Source organism: Natator depressus, chromosome 16, assembly GCF_965152275.1.
Source record: "Natator depressus isolate rNatDep1 chromosome 16, rNatDep2.hap1, whole genome shotgun sequence".
NCBI classification, from domain to species: Eukaryota; Metazoa; Chordata; order Testudines; family Cheloniidae; genus Natator; species Natator depressus.
This window is the reverse complement of record NC_134249.1, coordinates 8,847,823-8,870,382: the sequence shown is the minus strand read 5'-3', so window position 1 is coordinate 8,870,382 and position 22,560 is coordinate 8,847,823. Positions and strand designations below refer to the sequence as shown.

Genomic DNA, 22,560 nt, shown 5'->3' with positions numbered 1-22,560 from the left:
TGTCCCGCAGGTCTGGGCCTGACTCCCTACTCCATGCCACTCACTCACTACCTCCAGGGCCACACCTGAGTAGCACTGTGACCCCATGACAAGCCCCTTGGGACAGGGGCTGCCACTGCTGCGTGAGTGTGGGGTGGGCAGCTGGGCTCGCTCTCCACCTTCCCCCCCACCCCACCCGAATCTCCCCTCTGAACCGAGCAGGATTAGTGCTGCCATGCCAGGGTGGCAGGTGCGGTTGAAAGTGGTCAGTGCCCCCTCATCTACTGCCCCTCTGTCACTGGGATCATGCATTAAGATCTGGAGGTTGGGTCCCCTCTGGCAGTGACCCTCGCACAGACGGGTGTGGCGTCACACCTCTATTACCAGTTCTCTGGAGGGATGGTAAATCTTTAGCAAGGGGGGCCCTCCTCTTCTGTATACTCAGCTATGTTATTTCAAACAGAGACAATGGCTCCGAAGGGGTGGGGGCAGCGTATAGGGTCCAGACTGAATCCCCGTGCCGAAAGCACTCGGCCTTATGTCAGGCTGAGGGTTCTGAAGCCAACGGAGGCCACAGATCTCCCAGAGCAAACCAGCAGGTCTCCCAGAAGCAGCAGACTGCCCGGTTCTGCCCTCTTGCAGGGGTTTGCCCTCCCCACCCAGTGTGGCGTGTTTTAGCATGGGATGAGCAGGCCTGCAGCCCTGCCTTGCATAACGTGTGTGTGTGCGCGCGCATGCGTGTTTTGGGCGGGTGCTGTTTACCCACACCCAGGCGGTGAGGACACGTGTGTTTGGGCAGCTCTGTTCCCAGAGCAGAGAGGTGGGGGCAGCAAGGAGCTGCCCCCGCCCTGAGGCTGGCAGACTCCTGAGGAATTTTTCTGAGCTCAGTATGCCAAGAAAAACTATTTCAGATGGGATAAACAGGATGCTTTGTACACAGAGCAGTCATGATGCAGGCCACAGGACACCCCCCACCTCCTTGCCTTGGGAGGCAAGCAGTACCCTCAGGAAAAGATTCAGGTCTCACAGCACTGTCCTTGAGCCATTCAGACTCACTCTTTCTCATATACACTAAGACACCCTGGCCCAAATCCTAACACCCATTAATTTAAACGGGACGTGGGTATGTGAATACCTGTGAGGATCCGAGCCCCGGGCCCGAAGTCTGGGCATCGGTCAAGCTGAGCCCAGCCCAGGGAGGCAAAGACCTGTGTGTGATGCGTCCTGCAGTCTGGAGGAGCAGAGCGGTTCCCTGAACTAGCTAGAGCAGCCTCATGGGTTACTCTGCCTTATGGCTGCCACCAAGCAAGGCTCCCCACAGGACTTTCCAGCAGCCAAGGCCCAGAGCTCCCTGGCCACACCTCTCCCTCCTCCCCTGTGCATGGCCCCCGCTGCTCTCTGTGCCAAGGGCCATTGTGTCAGCTCCATCTTCCTGCAAAAGGGGGAAACAGTGAGGGCTGTTTCCACCCTGGTAGTACGGCACCACAGCAGCTGAATGGGACTGCAGCCGAGGGCAAAATCTGGGGCCTCTCCGCTTCAGGTCTGGCAGAGGGAGGAGGAGCTTTTCTGTCCAGCCCCACTGCCATCCGTGGGAAGGCCCTGGGCACCCAGCGCCCTTGAGAGCACCTCAGCCCCCACCCCACCTGACAGCCCTGTTAGGCAGCCTGATCACAGCGGCCATGGCCTGTAACTGAGGCCCTGCATATAGCCGCAGAGGGCGGGGGGTGCCCCAATGAAATAAGCCCAGTGTGACTCCCCAGTGCGGAGGGGCTAGCCCAGTGCAGCGTGTCTGCATTGATGGGCTTGCACGGGTGTAATGACACCAATTTCCCCAGTCCAGACCAACCCTCGGGCCCCTACAGACGCTGCCTCTCGATCCAAGTGCAGCTGCATGTGTTGGGTGCAGGCGATCAAGCCCACGCTATCACTGCCCAGGCTGTGTCTGCTTTGTGGGTGCGGGGACCCCCCCCCCGCCAGGGCTTTCAAGCTGCTTCCTGTTCTGAGCATCCAAGAGCTCTTCTTGACCTGCTGACCTGCTGCTCACAAACCGAGAAGAATTAGTAGGGGAAGCAAAAGTGGATGGGAACCTGGGAGGCAGTGACCATGAGATGGTCGAGTTCAGGATCCTGACACAGGGAAGAAAGGAGAGCAGCAGAATACAGACCCTGGACTTCAGAAAAGCAGACTTCGACTCCCTCAGGGAACTGATGGGCAGGATCCCCTGGGAGAATAACATGAGGGGGATAGGAGTCCAGGAGAGCTGGCTATATTTTAAAGAATCCTTATTGAGGTTACAGGGACAAACCATCCCGATGTGTAGAAAGAATAGTAAATATGGCAGGCGACCAGCTTGGCTTAACAGTGAAATCCTTGCTGATCCTAAACACAAAAAAGAAGCTTACAAGAAGTGGAAGATTGGACAAATGACCAGGGTGAAGTATAAAAATATTGCTCGGGCATGCAGGAGTGAAATCAGGAAGGCCAAACCACACCTGGAGTTGCAGCTAGCAAGAGATGTTAAGAGTAACAAGAAGGGTTTCTTCAGGTATGTTAGCAACAAGAAGAAAGTCAAGGAAAGCGTGGGCCCCTTACTGAATGAGGGACGCAACCTCGTGACAGAGGATGTGGAAAAAGCTAATGTACTCAATGCTTTTTTTTGCCTCTGTCTTCACGAACAAGGTCAGCTCGCAGACTACTGCACTGGGCAGCACAGCATGGGGAGGAGGGGACCAGCCCTCTGTAGAGAAAGAAGTGGTTCGGGACTATTTAGAAAAGCTGGATGTGCACAAGTCCATGGGGCCGGATGCGCTGCATCTGAGAATGCTAAAGGAGTTAGCGGATGTGATTGCAGAGCCATTGGCCATTATCTTTGAAAACTCATGGCGATCGGGGGAGGTCCTGGACGACTGGAAAAAGGCTAATGTAGTGCTCATCTTTAAAAAAGGGAAGAAGGAGGATCCTGGGAACTACAGGCCAGTCAGCCTCACCTCAGTCCCTGGAAAAATCATGGAGCAGGTCCTCAAGGAATCGATTCTGAAGCACTTAGAGGAGAGGAAAGTGATCAGGAACAGTCAACATGGATTCACCAAGAGCAAGTCATGCCTGACTAATCTAATTGCCTTTTATGACGAAATAACTGGGTCTGTGGATGAGGGGAAAGCAGTGGACGTGTTGTTCCTTGACTTTAGCAAAGCTTTTGACATGGTCTCCCACAGTATTCTTGCCAGCAAGTTAAAGAAGTCTGGGCTGGATGAATGGACTATAGGGTGGATAGAAAGTTGGCTAGATTGTCAGGCTCAACGGGTAGTGATCAATGGCTCCATGTCTAGTTGGCAGCCGGTATCGAGTGGAGTGCCCCAAGGGTTGGTCCTGGGGCCGGTTTTGTTCAATATCTTCATAAATGATCTGTAGGATGGTGTGGATTGCACCCTCAGCAAGTTTGCAGATGACACTAAACTGGGAGGAGAGGTAGATACACTGGAGGGTAGGGATAGGATACAGAGAGCCCTAGACAAATTAGAGGATTGGGCCAAAAGAAATCTGATGAGGTTCAACAAGGACAAGTGCAGAGTCCTGCACTTAGGACGGAAGAATCCCATGCACCGCTACAGACTAGGGACCGAATGGCTCGGCAGCAGGTCGGCAGAAAAGGACCTAGGGGTTACAGTGGACGAGAAGCTGGATATGAGTCAACAGTGTGCCCTTGTTGCCAAGAAGGCCAATGGCATTTTGGGATGTATACGTAGGGGCATTGCCAGCAGATCGAGGGACGTGATCGTTCCCCTCTATTTGACATTGGTGAGGCCTCATCTGGAGTACTGTGTCCAGTTTTGGGCCCCACACTACAAGAAGGATGTGGAAAAATTGGAAAGAGTCCAGCGGAGGCCAACAAAAATGATTAGGGAACTGGAACACATGACTTATGAGGAGATGCTGAGAGAAGTTGTTTAGTCTGTGGAAGAGAAGAATGAGGGGGGAGTTGATAGCTGCTTTCAACTACCTGAAAGGGGGTTCCAAAGAGGATGGCTCTAGACTGTTCTCAGTGGTACCAGATGACAGAACAAGGAGTAATGGTCTCAAGTTGCAGTGGGGGAGGTTTAGGTTGGATGTTAGGAAAAACTTTTTCACTAGGAGGGTGGTGAAACACTGGAATGCGTTACCTAGGGTGGTGGAATCTCTTTCCTTCGATATTTTTAAGGTCAGGCTTGACAAAGCCCTGGCTGGGATGATTTAGTTGGGGATTGGTCCTGCTTTGAGCAGGGGGTTGGACTAGATGGCACCCTCAGGTCCCTTCCAACCCTGATATTCTATGATTCTATGATAAGTCAGAAGAGAGGTTTTATTTTGCACAGTTCGCACTGAACCTTGCTGAACGTCCCAAATTTGCTGTACTGTGACAAGCAGCAGAGGATCAGACAGGCTAGAGACAGTGGGGAAAGGGGGCAAAGAAAAGCCACCTCCGACTGGTACGTTCAGGCCCTGGGTCCTGTCCTCCCCACTCACGGGTGAGACACACCTTGGCTCCAGAGAAGGATCAAGGCTGGGGTTTATGATGACTTGGGCAGCGTCAGAGGGGTATAAAGGGCTGGGTGAATGTTGCAATCCCCTGTGAAGCAATGTCAGAAACCGAGCCAGGTGCCAACAAGCAGCTGGTTTCACTGCCTGAGAGTTAGAGCTTGTCCCTGCAGCAGGAAGGCACATCAAGGAGCTCTGATGGGGAGTGGGGGTGGGAGCTCTGATCCGGGGGCAAGAAAGAACAGCCCCCCCCCCCCCGCACTAGGTGTGAGAGAAAAGCCCTTTGTTTAGCTGCAGGGGGAATCACCTTCTGCTGCAGGGGCCTGATCGTGGGGTCCAGCTCTGGAGACGGAAAGTGCCTAGCGGCCACGTGTGGGCTGGGTGCAGGGGGGCTGGTGGTTAGCACAGGCCGGGGCAATAATTAATCAAGGGGGGGAGACTTTTTTTTGGTTGGGGTTCCCACGTTCTTGCCGGAGAAGGCCCCGGAAAAGCAACGCAACCCCCCGGCGGGGGTGTTAACCCCTCCCCCAGACCGCGGGGGAGAGGTTTGAACTGCCCCCGGCGTGGGAAGAGGGAAATCGCGGCCCCGGCTCCTAGGGTGTGTCCCGGGGCGGGCTGTACGTAGGCAGGAGTGTCTCCTTCTCCCTCTCCGACCCGCCCAGGGCTTCCCTCGGCTGGGAGGAGAGAGGCTGGTTTCCTGCCCGAGGACTGGGAGCAGACCCGCCGCTGCGGCCCGGCCCGGAGGAAGGCGACCCCGCTTTTGAATCGCAAACCTCCCTGGGGGGTGAGCTTTCCCCGCGCCCCCCCCGCCGGGTCCCCGCCATCCAGCCCCTGGATTGTAATCGCGCCCCGGGCCGTCATGGGCGATGTTATCTCCACTCACCTGGATGAGAGCCGGCGCCACTATATCTCAGGTAAGGGGGTTGCCCCCCCCCCACCCCCGGCTGGGGCCGGTCAGTGTCCAGGAGCCATAGTCCGCTTCGGGGGGCGGGGCGGGGGGAAATCAGCGTCTTTCCCCCTCGCTCTCCGGAGGGGTGTGTAAAACGGAGCCGATTCTCGCTGGAGGAAAAGTTTCTTCGTTGTTTGCTTCTCTCCCTGCCCCCCCCCCCCCCCCCCGTGTAACTAGCGTGATGGGGACAATATCTGAGTTCCCAAGCTTTTCTCTGTCCCACTCCTTTACTAAATCATGGTGCGAAGGGGGTGGGAGGAACCCCCCCTTCTCCCAAACAGCCCCCCCCCCCGGGGGGGGATCCTCTCAATCTGGATTTCGTTTCCCTCCCGACAAGGGGATCATATTTTAATGCCTTAACGCTTTTTTTTTTTTTTTTTTTTTAAGTTCCACGTTGCAACTCTGGGTCTCTCTCTCCTCCTTTGCAGAGCTGGGAGCAGCCTCTCCCCTAAGGAGGGCGGGGAATGGGGAAATAAGGTGTCCGCCTGTCTGCCTCCCCCTGAAAGGCTTGTCTTGTGTGGTGGATGTTTGTGTTGGCCGCAGGACGAGGTGATTTGCTTCAGGAGAGCTCTCCTATGGCCGGGGCTTCTGCTGGGCCTGTGGGCAGGGGGAGGGAAGGGGAACAGATCTCTCTCTAAGGATGACGAGTAGAAGTTTTGTCCCGTCCACATGAGCTGTTAAACCATGTTCAGCAGTGGTTCGAGGGGGACCCATTGGGCCCTGGTCCTGCGGGGGGGCATAGGGCTCTGCCTGTGGGGATAGGGTCCCGGATCTGGATTAGTGCCAGCAATGGGTTTGCCTTTTAATGCAGACAGGGCTCCAGGCCATCCTGCCACTGAAATGTAGGGCGTTGGAGTCTAGAGAGGTGACAATGGAGCTATTGATTGCATTGCCCTGTATTTACTCTTGATGTTGTGGGTCTCTCAGTCTGACGTGTTTGGCCTAAAGATTCCTCTTGGACTTGGGGATCGGGATGGCTGATTAGTCCTGCTTGGAATAGCTTTTCTAAGCATGGGACTGTGGCTTCCAGACAGTCGCTTTTTTGTCCAAGGAGATGGCATCTGACTGCACTGAGGATGGGGAAGGTTGGGGGGCTAATTGGTGCCTGCAGTTACTTGATTGACCCTTGTAAGTGGGGTCACTCTGCCACTGAGCACTGTGACTTGGCCTCTGTTTCGCCCTCGTTGCTTGGGACATCTCATAATTTATGACGCAGGCATCTGAGCTTCCAAGGGCCTCTGAGTTGCGGGACTTGACCTCTGTCCCTTCCTTACATAGGCTTCAATTACAATTACTTCAGAGGCTCTTTGAAGGAGCTATTAAGCACTTAGCTACTACTCTGAACATCAGCCTTGCTTGGGACCCCCAGACTTCACAAATCAGGTTGCAGTAGGAGATGTGGCTTTGATGGCATGAGACCTAACCAACTTCTTACGCTGGAGAATCAGGAAGATCCGATGAAGTGAGCTGTAGCTCACAAAAGCTTATGCTAAAATAAATTGGTTAGTCTCTAAGGTGCCACAAGTACTCCTTTTCTTTTTGCAAGATGCCTTGGAAACTTTAGACCTTCAGAGGTGAATTAGTTTCCTCGCTCCCTGGAGCAAACTATGGCTCGGCTCTGCCCCCCCCTCCCCATCTCCAATGAAGTGGGCACTTCACACAAAGCTACAATTAAAATGCCAGAGGAACAGCGTATTGCAGCTGCCTTAATATCAGGGGTTTGCAACATGACTAATGTTGTTGCATTGCTGAATGCCAAAGGAATTATGACTTGTCACTTACTGTAATGTACGGTAAAGTTTCCTATTCAGCTCCATGAATCATGGAATTTCATGTAGACCAAACACCATTTAAAGGGACGCTGTCGGGTTTAAAACGAACGCTTCTAAAATGTCCTATAGTACAAATGACACGTTAGATTGTTAAAACCAAGGAGTGAGTAAGGTTTATTTTATTAGCCTGGTCTCTTTGCAGGAAAGGAGATTATCTGGCTTCCCCCACCCTTTTCTTTTTTTTAAATGGACAGTAGGTTTAGGAGTTTTAGCTCCTAAACCTATTGCTGTGTCCTCTTGCTAACTTAAAGCACTACTTGTATTAAGTAGTGCCTAGAGGATCAAGACTCCATTGTACTACCTAGCATTGAGCAAACAGCCTTAAAACATGTTTTTCCTTATCTTTAAAATCTGGACCTTCCCCTATTGTGTTAAAGACCTACACAAATTGGGGAGTGGTGTGGGGGGATGACTGGCTATGATGACACAGAGAAGGCACAACTTGCTGTCAGATGAGCAAAGTAACGGGGTGGGGGTGGGGAGTTTCCTCCTATCTCTTGGGTAATCTTGGGGGTTGCTAGCAACAATGACTATGGAAATATTTGTTTGGGGAGGGTGTATAATTGGATCACTGCTTTGACCTGAAGGTCCCAAACTTCCTAGCCTATAGTAATTGCTGCCATAATTACTTCTTAATGCTCTATTAATGAGCTCCTCAGAAGTGTTCATGGGCCACAATCTTCTGCTGTCTTGCAACTCATTGCAGTGGTTAAAATGCCTGAGCCCCTCCTGGACCAGCACACCCCTCATTTACAAGACTGATGGAGATGCCCCAGTGCAGGATAAGCCATTTCCAAGCTCTCCCCAGTGTAGACACAAGATCTAAATGGCTCATCAAATGTAGTGCCAAGGCCAGCTAAGAGATTCCTGCCCTCTGCTCTTTAGCATGACTAGAGGAGCACAAGCTCCAGGGATCTAGTGGAAACTAACTTCCCAGTGATCAGTACAAGCTACCCCTGTTTGCTTCTCCAGCTTGCTCCAGGTAGCGCTTGGGAACGTCGTGGTGGTGTTAATGCTGGGGACTCGGCTGAGCTAGGGCTCCTACCGGTGCAGGTGCAGTGGTGCTGGCGTAACAGAGGGAATGCCCTGGAAGCTGCCAGAATAGTCGCCGCGTTCCTGTCTGCGGGGTGGAGGAGGGGGAGCAGCACTTCAGTGTGGCTGGTGAAGCCGGCCCCTCTTGGCTGATGTTAGCCGGGTTCTTCTCTCCCACCCTGGCGCGCTTTGGAGTCTCCTAGACTGCGTCAGCCCACCAGGGCAGGGAGTGTCACGGCCTGCTTGGGCAGTGCCTAGCCCAGCGGGGCCCCAACCTCACGCAGGCCACTGCAGCAGCACCAGAGCTAACTGAAGGTGTGGCTGATTCAGGTGGCCCTTCCCCTCAATCCCAACATGCTCTCCTAGCCCTCCTTACCTGTAACTTCATGCCTGGGGTCTTCTGTTCCCTGAACAAGGGGTAACTCTGTATTGCTACTGTTGGCTGATCTCCCTGCATGCCGCTCTTCCATCTCCCTCTGTTTCAGGGACTCCCTGCAACCCCAGCCCTTCCCTCATGCTGGGGTCCCTCAATCTCCCCCCTTGGGTTCTTGGTGCCCTCAGTCCCCCCGCTTCGCCCCTCATACCAGGGTCCTGCATTCGTGCCTGAATGCTGCCAGGGGCTCCGGGTGCCCCCCATCCGCCACCATTCTTTCTCTGTCTGCCTGGGAGATGCCCTGACCTATCAACATTGTGAGGATGGGCGGAAATGGGACGGGGGGCCCTTGTTAGGCTGGACGCAGTTAATGGGTGCCATTAACTCGTTCTCTGATCTACAGACAGGTGCTTGAAGCTGTGACTCTGCTAGACAGATGGCAGGGCCCCCGTATGCTCTCCATTTCCCGCTTCCTGGGTTTTTCCAATTATGTCTATTGACACCGAGCATGGTCCCTGAAATCTGGGCACTGATCAGACGCGATGTACAAAATCTGTTGCTTTAGATGGACTCCCTCGGGTGGCGCATAGGGCCGCACAAGCTCAGCCATGCCTGGCCCCCTAAGGCACGGTAGCACCTAGCCGCCCCACTCTGCTAGGCACTGTAGAAACACAACACGCTCCCTGCCTCAGAGCTTTTAAATGGCTGGGACAGACCATGAGAGGCACAGAGAGGTGAAGTGACTTGCTCGAGCAGGTCCTAGTCTGAGTACTGCTCTGTCCACCTGATCCCTGTGCTCCTGGATGCAATCAAGAGCTCTTTTTATTTTATTATAAAGAGGCAAGCAACGTTTCATGCAGTGGCCATGCTGTTCAGAATAGCAGGTGCTCCCTAAGGCTTGTGCACCCTTCTAGACATTTACAGTTCCAACAAACACACTATTAAAGCACCTTTGCTACACCCATGACGCTCTTCCCCCCTGCACCCCCCCCCCCCGGCCGCCTTAGGAGATCTGCAGGGATCTGCTGGGATCTGCAGGGTTAGGGACGGGTGTCAGTTCAGAAAAATTCTGTGGGGTAGGGAGAAGTTTGCTTTCCTCATGTTGGTCTCCAAAGTCTGGGGCGGGCGGGTGGGGAGAAAACTGGAAGGCCTCATGGAGCATACAGACCTATGAAAAGTTGGGGTGTGGGGGGCAGAACAGGGTCTGGAGGGAGTGACTGGTCCCCTGGTTAGGGACCCATTTTGCACTGATCCGGCAATGGCTGGAGGGAGCAAGTCACGTGGAATAGGTTTGCTCTAGCTGGGACAGCTAGCGTGGGCTCGCTGCGCTGCGTCTAGTTCACTCGGCTGGTTTGGAATAAGGGCCTGTCCCTACCATCAAGAGGAGGTGGCACCAAATGGATGACGAAGCTGGGTGAGCCTTCTCCCCATCCGCTCCGCGACATCCTGGATGGCACAAGGACGTTCCCTGTGGCAAGCCCATGAGCTCACGGGTTGCTCTGGGAACCTTTTCTAGCGGAGTCACCCATCCCCTGCCGCCACGCCTCCCGTCCTTCCTAAATAAAACAGCTGTGCTATTTTCAGGGAGGTTTGGGGGTTAGTTTCCAGGAGGCACCTGGCATAAAAGGCCGTAGTTATTGCAGCTGTGAGCCAAGTGCCTCCCCCGAGCTCAGGGAGGCGCAGCCTGGTGCTGGGATGCCATGTTGCACAGTCTCACTATTTGTTTTTCATTTGGAGCTCATTCCTGCTGGAGCGTCCTTCATGCCTGAGCAAGCCCAGCCCAGAGCCTTTGCTCTCCCTCTGCTGTCCCTCGAATGGTGGGTGTGGGCGTACACACCTATGTAGAGGGGGAAGGGAGTGACAAGGAGACACCGGAGGCTTTGTCTACACTGCATCTCCCAGTGCAGACACGGCTTGCACCAGTGCACTGGAGCCCGGTTAACCGGATTAGTGTCGGTGGTGCCAGTCACGTCCACACAAACACTTTGCAACAGTGCAGCTGCAGTTGTGGATGAATCCTAGAGTAGACCAGGCCTTCGTGGTGGTCTCGATCCAAGGCAACATTCTGAGAGCTGAATTCCCCAAAGTTTGGAGGGGGAGCCCAGGCCACGTCTGACAAACACTGAAATCCGACTAATCGGGAGACACTCTGGGTGAGGTTTCAGCTGGTCCAAACAGTAAAAATTTAATTAATACACTTCATCATTTCCCAAAGGTCCCTGGCTCGCCTTGGAGCTGAGTGAATAATTAGCTACCACTAACTTGCTTGACTAATCTTGGCCTCTTTCTGCTCCTGCCATGAAAATCAACCAGCCGGAGTGTCCTCTGCTGTGCCATGGGGAATAACTTTGTCTTCCATGGATTGCAAACTGTTCCCTGCAAGTACCAGCTGCTTGATGGGTGCGGCCGGTCATGTGGCTTCAGCTCCAGTCCCTGACTGGCTGAGCCTATTGTATAGCAGGCACTGCCAGCCTGTGCTTCTAAAGTTCCCGTCCTGCCCGGGAGGGTCTGGCTCCCAGCCCTGTGCTCAGACCATGCTGCTTCACTAACCCAGCCTGCCTGCAGCAGACCCTGAGTTCGGGGTCCGACCCTGTCCCCCTTAGCTGGCTGTGCTAGTGCTCGGTTCAAGGCCCCGTAAAACCGTCCACTGTTCCCCTTACAGACAGCGGGTCCCACTCTCTCCCGGGGCTGCTGTTCCTTTCACATGCCACAGCACTGGAGACTCTCTGGTTGTGTAAAACAAGCCCTGACGGAGTCCCTCTGAGCACACAGAGGCCAAACCTCCTGCACTGGAGGGGATTTGAGTCCCTTAGCAACGGCCGAGGGGATAAACACAACTGATTGGAGGGCAAAATCTTCCTGGCATAGTTGGGAGGGTGGAGAGAGGGGGAATGTTGGCTGGAGGTGCCTCTCTCTCTCTCTCCTTCCTCCATGGGGAAAACCCCTCCTCTGTCATTCTGCAGCACACTTCTCCCCTGTCCCAGGCTCTGCTGTTCCCTATGGCAGATACCAGCCCTGCACACAACTGCTCATTCTCTCTAGAGTTAAAGGGAAAAAAGTGAAGCTTCTCTTTTCTCTTCTCATTCTGTGAAAGTCCCAGGAGGAAGCCTGTTTGCAATTAGTGGTTCTGCTTTGGCCTTTCCTGGCTTGCCAGCTTCCAGGGGGCAGGGCTTTCAGTGGGGCAGCAGACCCGATGCCAGCTGTACCACAAACGCCCAGTTGCACTTGGTTGAGAGCTGGAAGGCGGGAGAGGGATTTCTACAAACCCAGCCAAAGGAAAAGTCACCAGCCTATTAAAGGGACATTGGCGTAACAATGCCCCATCTGTCAATGCAGACTTTAAAGCCTGTCTCTGTTTTTAAATCCTTGTTTTGTGACATCTCTGGGGAGGTTTCCGAGCAGGAGTTTGGAGTGGGTCATAGTGCCCAAGACTGGGATTTTCAAACGGGCTGAACACACGGCCCGTATCCCAAATGGGAGCTGAGCCCTAGCTGGGGTGGGAGTCCACTGGATGGCTGCTTGCTGGGGCAGCTCATGAAGCCTTCAGGGGCAGCCGAGGAGCCGCCCTCATCGGGCATCGGCAGCTTCGAAGCTGCCAGTCTCTCTGGAGAGTCCCAGTACGATTCTGAAGTGGGACTGAACTCTGGCTCTATGGTGCTTCGCCCTGAATTTCCTGATCTGCATCATCCCAAAGCAGCTCAGAGGTCTTGGTGGTGCTTCAGAGATGGTCTGGGAGGGTGCCAGCTGATGCCAAACACCGTGCCAGGCCTGCTTGAACAGCGCAGTCCCCAGCAAGTATCCGACTCGTGCGATAGGAACGCCATGGACCTGCCAGCAAACACCAGCTCCGCTTCAAACGTGTGGGCCTGGCCCCAGCTACCTCCAAAGGTTCCACCCCCTTAATCGGAGACCAAGACCTATTCCAGCAATTGCACTCCAAGGACCGGGACTCCCAGCTGCGAGGGCGAGCTCCGCAGAGCAGGGGCCACAGCAGGGGTTCTCAAACTTTTTTTGCTGGAACCCCCTTTCAGAACATTTCAGGCTGCGATGACCTGCCCCCAAAGTGACGACTCCACCCCATCAGGGCCGCCCTTCCTTCTGCGCTGCTGCTGGCGGGGCGCTGCCATCCGAGCTGGGTGCCTGGCCAGCAGCCGCTACTCTCGCAACCCCCTTTTGGGTTGGGACCCGCAGTTTGAGAAACACTGGTCTAGAGCATTCAGTGAAGGTGAGCCACAGCGGTGGACCCAGAGTGTGGGCTGGGATCCTGCAGCGGTCAGGGGAAAGCCATTTCACCCTGGTAACGGTGCCTGGGGTGAACCGCTAATATATGCTTGCGGAAGGGGGCAGGGGATTGAGAGTGAGGATCTGACTATTAAATGTATGCAACCTTTCTATGACTTTTGGGTCAACACCCAGAGATCTGGGGTTGAGTCCACAGTCTGGGAGACCTTGCGCCAGCTGCTTGAGCCCAGCCTGGTAACAGTGCACCTGTGCTGCTGGGTCAGTGAGCGTGTGTCCCTGGAACCTAAGAATGGCCCTGCTGCAGGATCTGTCCTGGGGTCTCTTTCTTTCAGTTCCCCCTGCCCCCCCCCAAACCCTTGCAGACTGGCCAACTGTAGGAGCAGCCAATCAGCTGAACGAGTGAGGCTACCTGCGGGCTGGCTGGGTGTACGTGTCTGCCACCTGGGCCTCCCGAGTGAGCCACACAGCACCAGTCCCTGCTGTGTGCAAGGAGTCAGCCTGAGCAGTGCTACAAGAGGCGAGTCAATGGGCAGATCGGTGGCTGCAGACAGGTGGCTCGTACTACCCCAGCCCAGTGCCCATACCTGACGTGAGCACTGGCTTGTGTCAGGACATGAGGGACAGCTGGCTTCTGGGGAAGGGATCAGTGATAGAAGCCTGCCAGTGGAAGTGGGGAGCAGGGGAAGTGGGCACTTCAAATCTCTCCTTCCCAGCTGCTCAGACCTTCCTGTGTCTGCACTTCACTGATGCCAACTGCAACTGTCCTGGGTTTTCATTTGGAAACGTGGCCTCCCCGTTCCTGGGTTACAGGCACCGAACCCCCAGTGCATCGGTGTACACTGGCGATTTGGTGCACCCATGCCATCGCACGTCCACACTGGGCTTTTACACCTGAACACAGGAGGTTTTGGGCAGAGCTGGTTAATGCTCTTGGGTGCTCTTGCTCCCTAGACCTCTGGGCACTTCCTGAAGTGGGGTAGAGTTATCCTCCTTGTCTCAGAGATGGGGAAACTCAGGCCCGGAGGGTGGGTAATTTGGTCACTCTCCTGCAGGGAGGCAGCGTCAGAACCCAGGTCTTCCCCCTCCAGTAGATTATGGTGCCAGGGACACAACAAGCTGTGGCGGAAGAGCACTGAAGCGCGTGATAAGGGACGTGTGGCGGGACTGCACGTAAACGGGCTTGTTCAATGCAACGACCTCTTCCTCCCCACTCCCCGCCCGCATCGCAGTGAGAGAGGGGCCTGTTGAGACCAGCTCAGCAGGGGTGCTGAGTTGTCTCCCTTCCCATGCCCTGCAGAAGGAGGGTCTCCCTTCTCCCCAGGCTGCCACATGTGGGCAGCATGGGGGGAATTGCTGGAGGTGCTCTCTTGTCCATGGCAGGCTGGGGTGAGGGAGAGCGGCCCTCACCCCACCCTGGTGTCCGGTGGGGCTGGTCCGGTGTCTCTTCTGGATAGAAGGTTCATGTTGCTACAGGTTTACAGCTGTGTTGACTGCTAAGACGATGAACCTCCCACTCCACTAATTGGTGGTCGAGGATCCGCTGTGAGATCAGGAATAACGGCTGGGGCGGGAGTGTTGGTAAAGGGAGGATGGAGCAGCAGGGCTGAGATAGTGACAGCTAAGAGAGCCTGTCAAGTCACCGGAGTGTCAGCTGGGACTCCAGGCAGGGTCCTTGGGGATGGAGCCGAGGGGAATGGAGCTGGGCAAGTCCTTGCCCCTCTCTGTGCCTCACTTTCTCCACTTATAAAATGGGGGTAACCCAGCCCCTTCCTTACGGCTGGTTTGGAGACATTAACTGTTAGCAAGGTGCTTGGAGAGTTCAGACCTGCAATATAGGAGCAATGTGGCTGCTGGCTTCTCCTAGGCATTCGTGACTGTGACACACACCTGCTTTCTCTCTCTCTCTCTCCTAAGCTGTAATAAGGGAGTCTCTCTCTCTCTCTCTTTGGCCCCAAGGTGCCTCCTTCTCACCCGATTTCACTTCCTCGCTTGTATCCCAGCACCTTCCTCCCTGTCCATTTTAAAGCGGACTCTTGGAGTTCCTGCTTCTCACACCTCTCTGGTCTGTCCGGACTAGGCAGAAGTTGGGAAACTTCTAAAAATGGTCAAAAAATGTAACTTTTCCCTCCTCCCCCTCCCCACGAGTTCAGTACTGCTGCATTTCCTCCTCCAGCTTTTTACAATCCCCTCTTGGCACTGGCCCTGCCATCTGCAGCCGAAACAAAGCAGGGAAGCTGTCTCCCTACAGGAACCCTCCCCACACGGAGCCGCCCTCCACGATGGTTGGGGCTGGGTTTGTTTAAAGCTCTAGCAGGGGAGATTACCCACTCTAAGTGCTTCTCAACCCGGGAGCTGCTAGCGGCCCCATCAGCGCACAGCTGCGGCCCACGTGACGTGCTCAGGGCCATATAGGTGGTATGTATTTCGTGGGCTGCATCCACAGAATATCTAGAGTTGCATGTGTGGCCCACAATGGTAAACAGGTTGAGAACCACTGCTGTAAACCATAGCTTCTGTGGCAAAGAGCTCATCAGTTTTCCGCTTCGCACAGTGGCTACGGTTCTGAACGGCTGGTATGTGGGTGTGGGGAGTCCGTTAAACCTGTGGGGGGAGTCTGTTGCAGGTGGGGTGTGTATGATGCCAACTTGGCTAAGGCTGGGGATTGAACTGGGGACTTCCAGTGCTGATGGCACAAACCTCTGGCGCTCGAGAACCAGGCCCTTGTATGAGTCCTAATAAACCGCGTCCAGTGGGGTTAGGCACAGAGGGACATGTCATGTGGGGCAGGCCTGTACTGGAGCCCTCCTGCCCCCATCTCACTAGCACACAGCTTGTCTCTTGGGCTTTATCTACCTGCGATGCTTAGAGTCAAGGCAAGAGGTTGCCCTAGCGCTCCCACAGCCCAACCGGTGCTAGCAGCGGTGGGAGGACAAAAGCAGGTGGGGGTTTTAACCTCTGACTCAACGGTTCTGATCAGGGTCAGCGGATGTGGTAGCTGAAGCCCTGTCTACACTAGTGCTCACAGCTGCGGCTCCTGTGTAACACTGTTGCTGCAAGACCGCTTTTCCTGTTTCTAGTGTAGACCAGGAGATACAAGACTTTATGTGTCTGCTTGCTCTGCTCCCAATTCTCTCATTAGCCCCATGCCGATCCTAGGTAGCCACGCAGTCTTTCATTGGGAGCTTCTAATCCCTCTTGCACCTGCTTTGGAGAAATTGGGTGGGTCACTGGTGGGCATTGTGCAGGGGGGTTCAGAGCACTGCATAGTGGATGCAGGTGCATGGTTCAGGTGAAAGCCCTCTTCCTCCACTGCATTCAAATACCACCATCGCCAAACTGCACCAGCTGCCTGAGGCTTCTGTGTCCAAGCCACATAGATTAGTGAAGAGGATTGAAAGATGGTGATTCCTTCAATTCACAAGGTTGGAGGAGAAATCCTCTGGGCACGTGCCTTCTAGCTACTGAGCTGAGTCTCTCATAAGAACCCAGCCTGTGCTCCTTAAGGTCCATGTTCTTTAAAAGGATGGGTGATATGATACTGATGGACAAGTCAGAGGAGGGTTGCTTTAGGTAAGGAACTGAAAGCTTGTGTGTGGAATACATAGGGTGGCAGCATGGTCTTGTGGATGATGCACAGGGCTCATTTTATTCCCAATTCTGCCACTGACTGGCTGTGGCCTTGGGCATGTCACTTTGCTCCTACATGCCTCAGTTTCACCATGTGGGGGCATGGATTAAGTAAGGGATGATACATGCTCACACATCTTTAAAACAGCCTGAGATCCTGGGAGGAAAGTCCTATAGAAGCAGTACTATGGACTTTATGTACTGCCCGGGTCTGCCAAACTGAGGTGGCCGAGGGCTCCTGTCCGGGCTGGAAATCCCGCAATCTGCCTTTCCTTGTGGTAGTGTGGTGCTTCTGGCACCAGCTGGAGCAGTGTGTGTGAGGGCAGGGGAATAGAGGACTCCCTCTCCTTGGTTGCCCGTTTCTGTGCTTACGGGAATACATTGGAGCTCTAAGCTTCCTACCACCTGGGTGCGTGACGGGGAGGGCTTGGAGGGGTTTCTTGCCTGCAGAGCGGGGAATAAAGCAGTGTTTGCTTTTCCTGTCTCGCTGCCTCCCGCCAGCCATTTCCCAGCACCCAGCTGCTGGAGTCTAGACCCTGCACTAGTCAAGCCCAGGTGTGCTCCTGGACACCGCTGGGCACTTTGGGTCCCAGAGATGCTCCAGGTTCAGCTGGCAGAAAGGCTGGGGTCATGTCCGAAGATCATTCTCTGTTATCGTCATCTGACTTCTCCTTCCCCCACTGTGGTGATCCTGGGGTGCCTCCCAGCATACAGCTGGGCAGCTCTACCTCCATCTTGCTTGGGGAAGGGGCCCCTTGACTCCTGAAACTTGCCTCATTGCTTGTGAGGTGGAAACTGCCTTCTCCCCTGTACCACCCGCTGCCCTTCCCAGGGTAGGGAATGAGTTTCCCGGCCTCTACAGCAGACCAGTTACGCTGCAGGGTGCTAGGCTGCTGGGACCCCAGTTACCCTCCGGCTTGTGTGTCCATCAGCCAAGACTGGAGGGACTAGAAGCTTGTTTGACGTGATCTGGCTCAGCGGCCCTCTGTGCTGGGATGTTGACTCCTTGCCAGGAGTCTGTAGATGTTGATCAGTTTGACGCGGCTGGAGCCCTTTGAGCTGCTCCGTGGGGGGATGTGTTGGACGTGCCGGGACCTGGCACGCTGTGTGGTAGGGAAGCTGTGCCTGTTTCTGCACCATGTCTCTCTTCTCCCCTCCCCCAGGGGCACCCTGTGCCCTTTGCGGGCATCTGTCGCGGTGAGTCTTTCTTCAGCCCTCTGGGCACCGCGGCCCGAGCAGGGGTGGGAGCAGTAGTGCAGACGGGGCTTGGGGGACCAAGCAGTAGTGCAGACCCTGCATGGAGGTTAGACAATGTGGCGTTGTGAGCACCTGCTCCCATTGTATACTGACGCTGGCGCAGCCATAGTGGTGGATCAGCGGCAGGGAGAGGGCTAGTGCAGACAAGGCCTCCAGTGTTCAAGCCCCTCCTGAGCGAATGGAGATGCCCAGGTTTGGAAGCTCTCAGCCACTTTACCCTTTGCATGGGAATTCTGTGAGCTACCTCTGCACACGCCCTTGGAGTGCCGGAGGCTCCCCGTGTACTAACGAAGGGGGTGCCCTGCCTTTGGATTGGCTGGGGCTAGCGTCTCCTCCAGCCTGCGAGGATCCGTCTCCGACGCCTTGTTCCCTGAGCGCTGGAGTCTCTCCCCTTCACGCCCTCTTGTTGTTTGGCTGCCTGGTAAACAGGCATGTCTAGGGGAGAACAGCTTCCTGCAGCCCCTCCCTAGGCACTCTTGTACTCTGCCCCAGTGGTGCTCAATTGGCAAAAAGTTCCGATGGGTCAAATTCTGAGGCCAGCTAGCTCCCCTCTCTGTCTGTGGGCATGGATTTTAGCGAGTGCTTAGAGGAAAGGCTAAAAGGCGGTGTATGCATCCAGTATGCCCTGGATGTGGCCTTCAGCTAGCGCATTAGATCCAAGGTGTGGGCAGAAGGCTCCAGGCAGGAAAGAGAAATCTATATTAGACTCCACTACAGTGAGGTGCTTGAACCTGAGGACTGTGGATAGAAAAGTATGTGTCAGAGACTCGTAAGCACCAGGGCCTGCTAACAGCTGAAAACAGACTTGGGGCTGTTTGGTTGTCTGAATAAACTTTGTTTTTTACATACATAAAAGTCTTTGTGGGTTTTTTTTGTTTTGTTTTTCTTCCCCCCCCCGGCTCTGGAATGTTGGAGTTGGGTTTCCTGCTGGCACAAACCAGCTCTGCAGACCAAACTTTTATATCAAGTTTTATATTTTCCTCTCCCTTGGACTGTGTGTGTGTGTGAGAGAGAGAGGGAGAGATTGCAAAAGGCTAGATCCTTTCCTCCCTTGAGAAGAAAGAGAAGCTTATGCAATGGCCGATCAGAGCTCTGATACAGCTCTCGCTTTTGTAGAAGGCATTGCCAAGACTCTAAAAATAAAGGACTTAACCTCTGGCTTGGATCCTTTGCCAGCGCTTACCTCAATGTGTCTTTGGCACACGCAGCTGGAGAACTGTTGGAACTTGTAAGAATTTGAAAGAGGAATGAAGCAGGAGGGGGGACAGACTGAAACTGGGAAAAAACCTGCAGAACTACCCAGGGAACTTGGCAAACCTGCTACCCATAATGCACTCCTACAGGTAGCCTGCTGTACTGAATTTCATGGGCCCATGTGATCCATTTCTCTCTTCCCCCCTGCCCCTTGTATCATAGAGAATTATCTCCTTGACAAATTTCACAAGCACAAAATGGCCTCTGGGCCTGTCCCGTGCAGGCCGAGAGAAGCTTACATGAAACGTGGTAATAAGATGATACTCCACCGTATGGCATTGTCTGTAGCAGTGTTGACGTAAAACGCCTGCTGAAATTATATAACGTGTAGCAGCAGGGGCTGCAATTTGAAGCAGAAACAGCCGTACCCAGGACTGACCGGGAGGGAACACGTGAGCTGGGAACGTTCTTGTTCAGGGTTTTAGTGGAGGCTGTTAACCTACCTGGATGGGCCACTGCTGCCCGGGAAGTGAGGCTCCAAGCTTTGCTCAGAGTGGCTCTTGGGCAGAAAATCAAACTGAGTGGGTGACCAGACTTCATAGCGATTGGAGGGCTGAAAAACCCTTGGAAAGCTGGGAAGGCAGAGAGTTGCTAGCGTATTTGTGTTGGTGCGGATTCCTGCTGAGTTCAAGGTGAACATACTGGAAGCCACACGACTGAAATGTGTATCACCTTACTCACAAGGGAATGTTTTTTTTTTTTTAGATTTGCAAATATTGGTTGCCACGGTATCCAGGCAGCATGGCAATGACCTGCCTCCCTCTCCCCCAACCCCAATGCAGGCCCCGTCGTCTTCCATCACATTCCACTTCTGCGTGGCGGGTTGAGGTTACACTGCTTCTAGCCACGCTCCCCGAAAGGTACAGCAAAATAGACACTAGATGGGTGTACTTCACTGTGGTACCCCCTAGTCCTAACTAGCCCTGGCACTCAGCTTTGGAACAGATGAATTAGGAGGATCTGAGGTAGCCAATGACCCAGACCAAGCGGCTAGATGAGGAAGCTGCTGCTATCGAACTGATGACGTGAACTCCCCAAAATGGCAGCTGTTCTGGTTTGGTAGCTGCTGCACAGCGGAGTTCTTTCTAGCCTTTACTATAGCAGCAGGGAATGAGGAGGGAGGCCATCACACCTGCTTCCAAGGGAGAAGTCCTTTGTGTCTCCCCACCTTTGCGTTGTTCTACAGAGTTCTTGTTTCTCCCTGAATTCTCATAGACCTGTTTATCACAAGCAGCCTGAAAATTGCACAGCCCATAGCTTCAATATGTAGCATGTTACAAAAGTGACTCTCCCATTTTTCTCTCCCTGCAACCCACTCCTTTTAAAAGCACAGTGTAGACACAAACTTGTCCTCGCTATTCTGCCCCCAGGGAGCATACTGAGCAAAAATCAGGTTAAAGAAACATCTGGCCACTAGCAAGTGAATCACACAATGGAACCTGCCTTGGTGTGGATCTGACTAACAGAGGGATTCTGTTGTGCCAGGCTTTACCCTTGTTTAGATCTCCTTCATCTCCGTCCCGTACTGACCTATCAAGGCATGGAGTCCATGTGGCCTCTCAACTCTGAAGCCTAGAGGGTACAGAAAACCTGTCCCAGGCCTGCCTTGGTTCATCTCCCTACTTTTACATCTATTGCAGTAGCACCTAAAGCGCCAAGCGAGAGAAGAGCCCTGTTGACCTAGGTGCTGCAAGAACCATGGAACTCTCTGAAAAAATCCTGACCCCTTTGTCGAGATTTTCCAATTCCATGAAATCCAACTGTTTGGCAGAGATGGTTCAATTTTGCCGAAGTTCTAGGGGAAGCCAAGAAAGCTGCCAGGCCTCTGAGCTGCCTGGTCTCTGTGCAGCCCAGGTGGCTTGGGAGCCTGGGCTTCTGAAGTCTGGGGCAGCCTGCTATGCAGACTACCCCAGAGCTTCCAAGATCCATGGCTCCTGGAGAGCCCACCAGGTTGACTGTCCCAGGGCTAGGCCTCCGATCCCTTTTTCATAAAGAATTTAGGAATCATTCTCCGAACAAAACCAAACGTTGAAATCCTCCATGACATGGAACTGGCATTCTCTTCCCAAGTCTAAGGGACAGTGAGGCAGTTCCTGTCCCGAGCAGACAACACAGGTAAAGGAGGAAGAGAGGTATTCCCCACACTTACAGGTGGGAAACTTGTATGTCTCTGGCCTGAGCTCTCCATCTCGTTACAGCAGCGGTACCCTGGGACTCTAGCAAACGGTTGTGATGCTGAAACTGTGGAGGTTCCTGTGCCCGATATGAAGGGATGGGATGGGGAAGCTATTTGAGAAGGACGGGGATATTTTCCTCCTCCCGTGGCAGGAGCACTAATCCGTACAGTGGGATCTCTTTACAGTAGAAACACCAGCTCATAGCATGAGGGGTTTTTCAAAGAAGCTGTTGGTGGAATCCTCGGACGCTATCTGAGGAATTCCACATCAGACTTTCCAGTTCACACACTGCTAGAACTCCCCAGTTGAAGGAAAGCCCTGAATGCTGTTCCTGTAAAATCCATTTTGCACATTCCTAGCAGGGGGCTGTGACACAGCTGCAGGAGACCGAACACTGCACAAAACACCAGCAATCATGCAGCAAGCCCTTCTGCAGTTCACGGGGGCATCCTAAATAGCAAGAGTAGAGCTAGTTCCCAGGGTCAAAGCTCCTGGGACTGATGCATGTTTGTGTCTTGGGGCGGAAGTGGGTTAATCTTTCAGCGTCTGAGATCTTCCATGCGGGTGACCACCACCGCCAAGAACACACGTTTGCTTTTGCTGAATCTGAAACGTTTTCAGCAAGGCACTCTAGGTTGGGTTGAAAATCCTGTCTGAGGACCCCATACTGTTGCCCATCAGTGTAGCTGTGCTCAGTGGGCTTAATGGAGTTTCTAGCAGTTCTCCTTGCTTGGGCCAAACTCTGCTTGGGATCGGGTGCTGGCTTGCAGTTGGTAGGGGTCACAGCATTGTGAAAATTATAGTTACAGCCTTGTGTAGGTTGTGAGCTTTCTGGGAATGTCTACACTCCAATCAGGGGTGTAACGGCATGTGTACGGCTAGTTTGATCTAGCTTGTGTGGGTATCAATAGCAGTGATAGCTATTGGCTGCCTGCTTTCAAGAGTGTTTAAACCCATATGAGACTCTTGAGACCGGATCTCCAGCTGGTGTAAAACGGCATGACGCCACTGGAACCAATAGAGATACTCCAGTTCATACCCACTGAGGTCCTGTGATCGACTCCAGGGCTTCTCCGGTTTTGGTTTTTTCAGCCCCGTCATGGCCTGGGTCCTCCCAGTGAGGGCCAGTGCTTATGACCTGTCTACAGAAGTTCCTTCGGGAAGCTTTGACAAAAGTGTTAGAGAAGCCAGATTGTGCAACGGGTTGCTCGCAGGAGGGGTGGAGCTGCAGGTATTTGGAGCATCACCCAGTGCCATAGAAGATGAACCCGATGGGCCTCTGCCTGTCTGGGTTTCTTACCCTTGTCTGCTCTGTGTTGTCCC

The 22,560-nt window shown here is 53.9% G+C and overlaps 1 protein-coding gene across 1 annotated transcript in view; it reads left to right on the top strand.

Moving 5' to 3' along the window:
- Positions 1–5,172: 5,172 nt before the first annotated feature.
- NIBAN2 (niban apoptosis regulator 2) overlaps positions 5,173–22,560 on the top strand; it is a 95,993-nt gene continuing 78,605 nt past the window's right edge. The window contains exon 1 of the mRNA XM_074973503.1: positions 5,173–5,408. Coding sequence (XP_074829604.1) covers positions 5,354–5,408 — 55 coding nt within the window. The 5' untranslated portion in view covers positions 5,173–5,353. The remainder of the gene's footprint in view (positions 5,409–22,560) is intronic.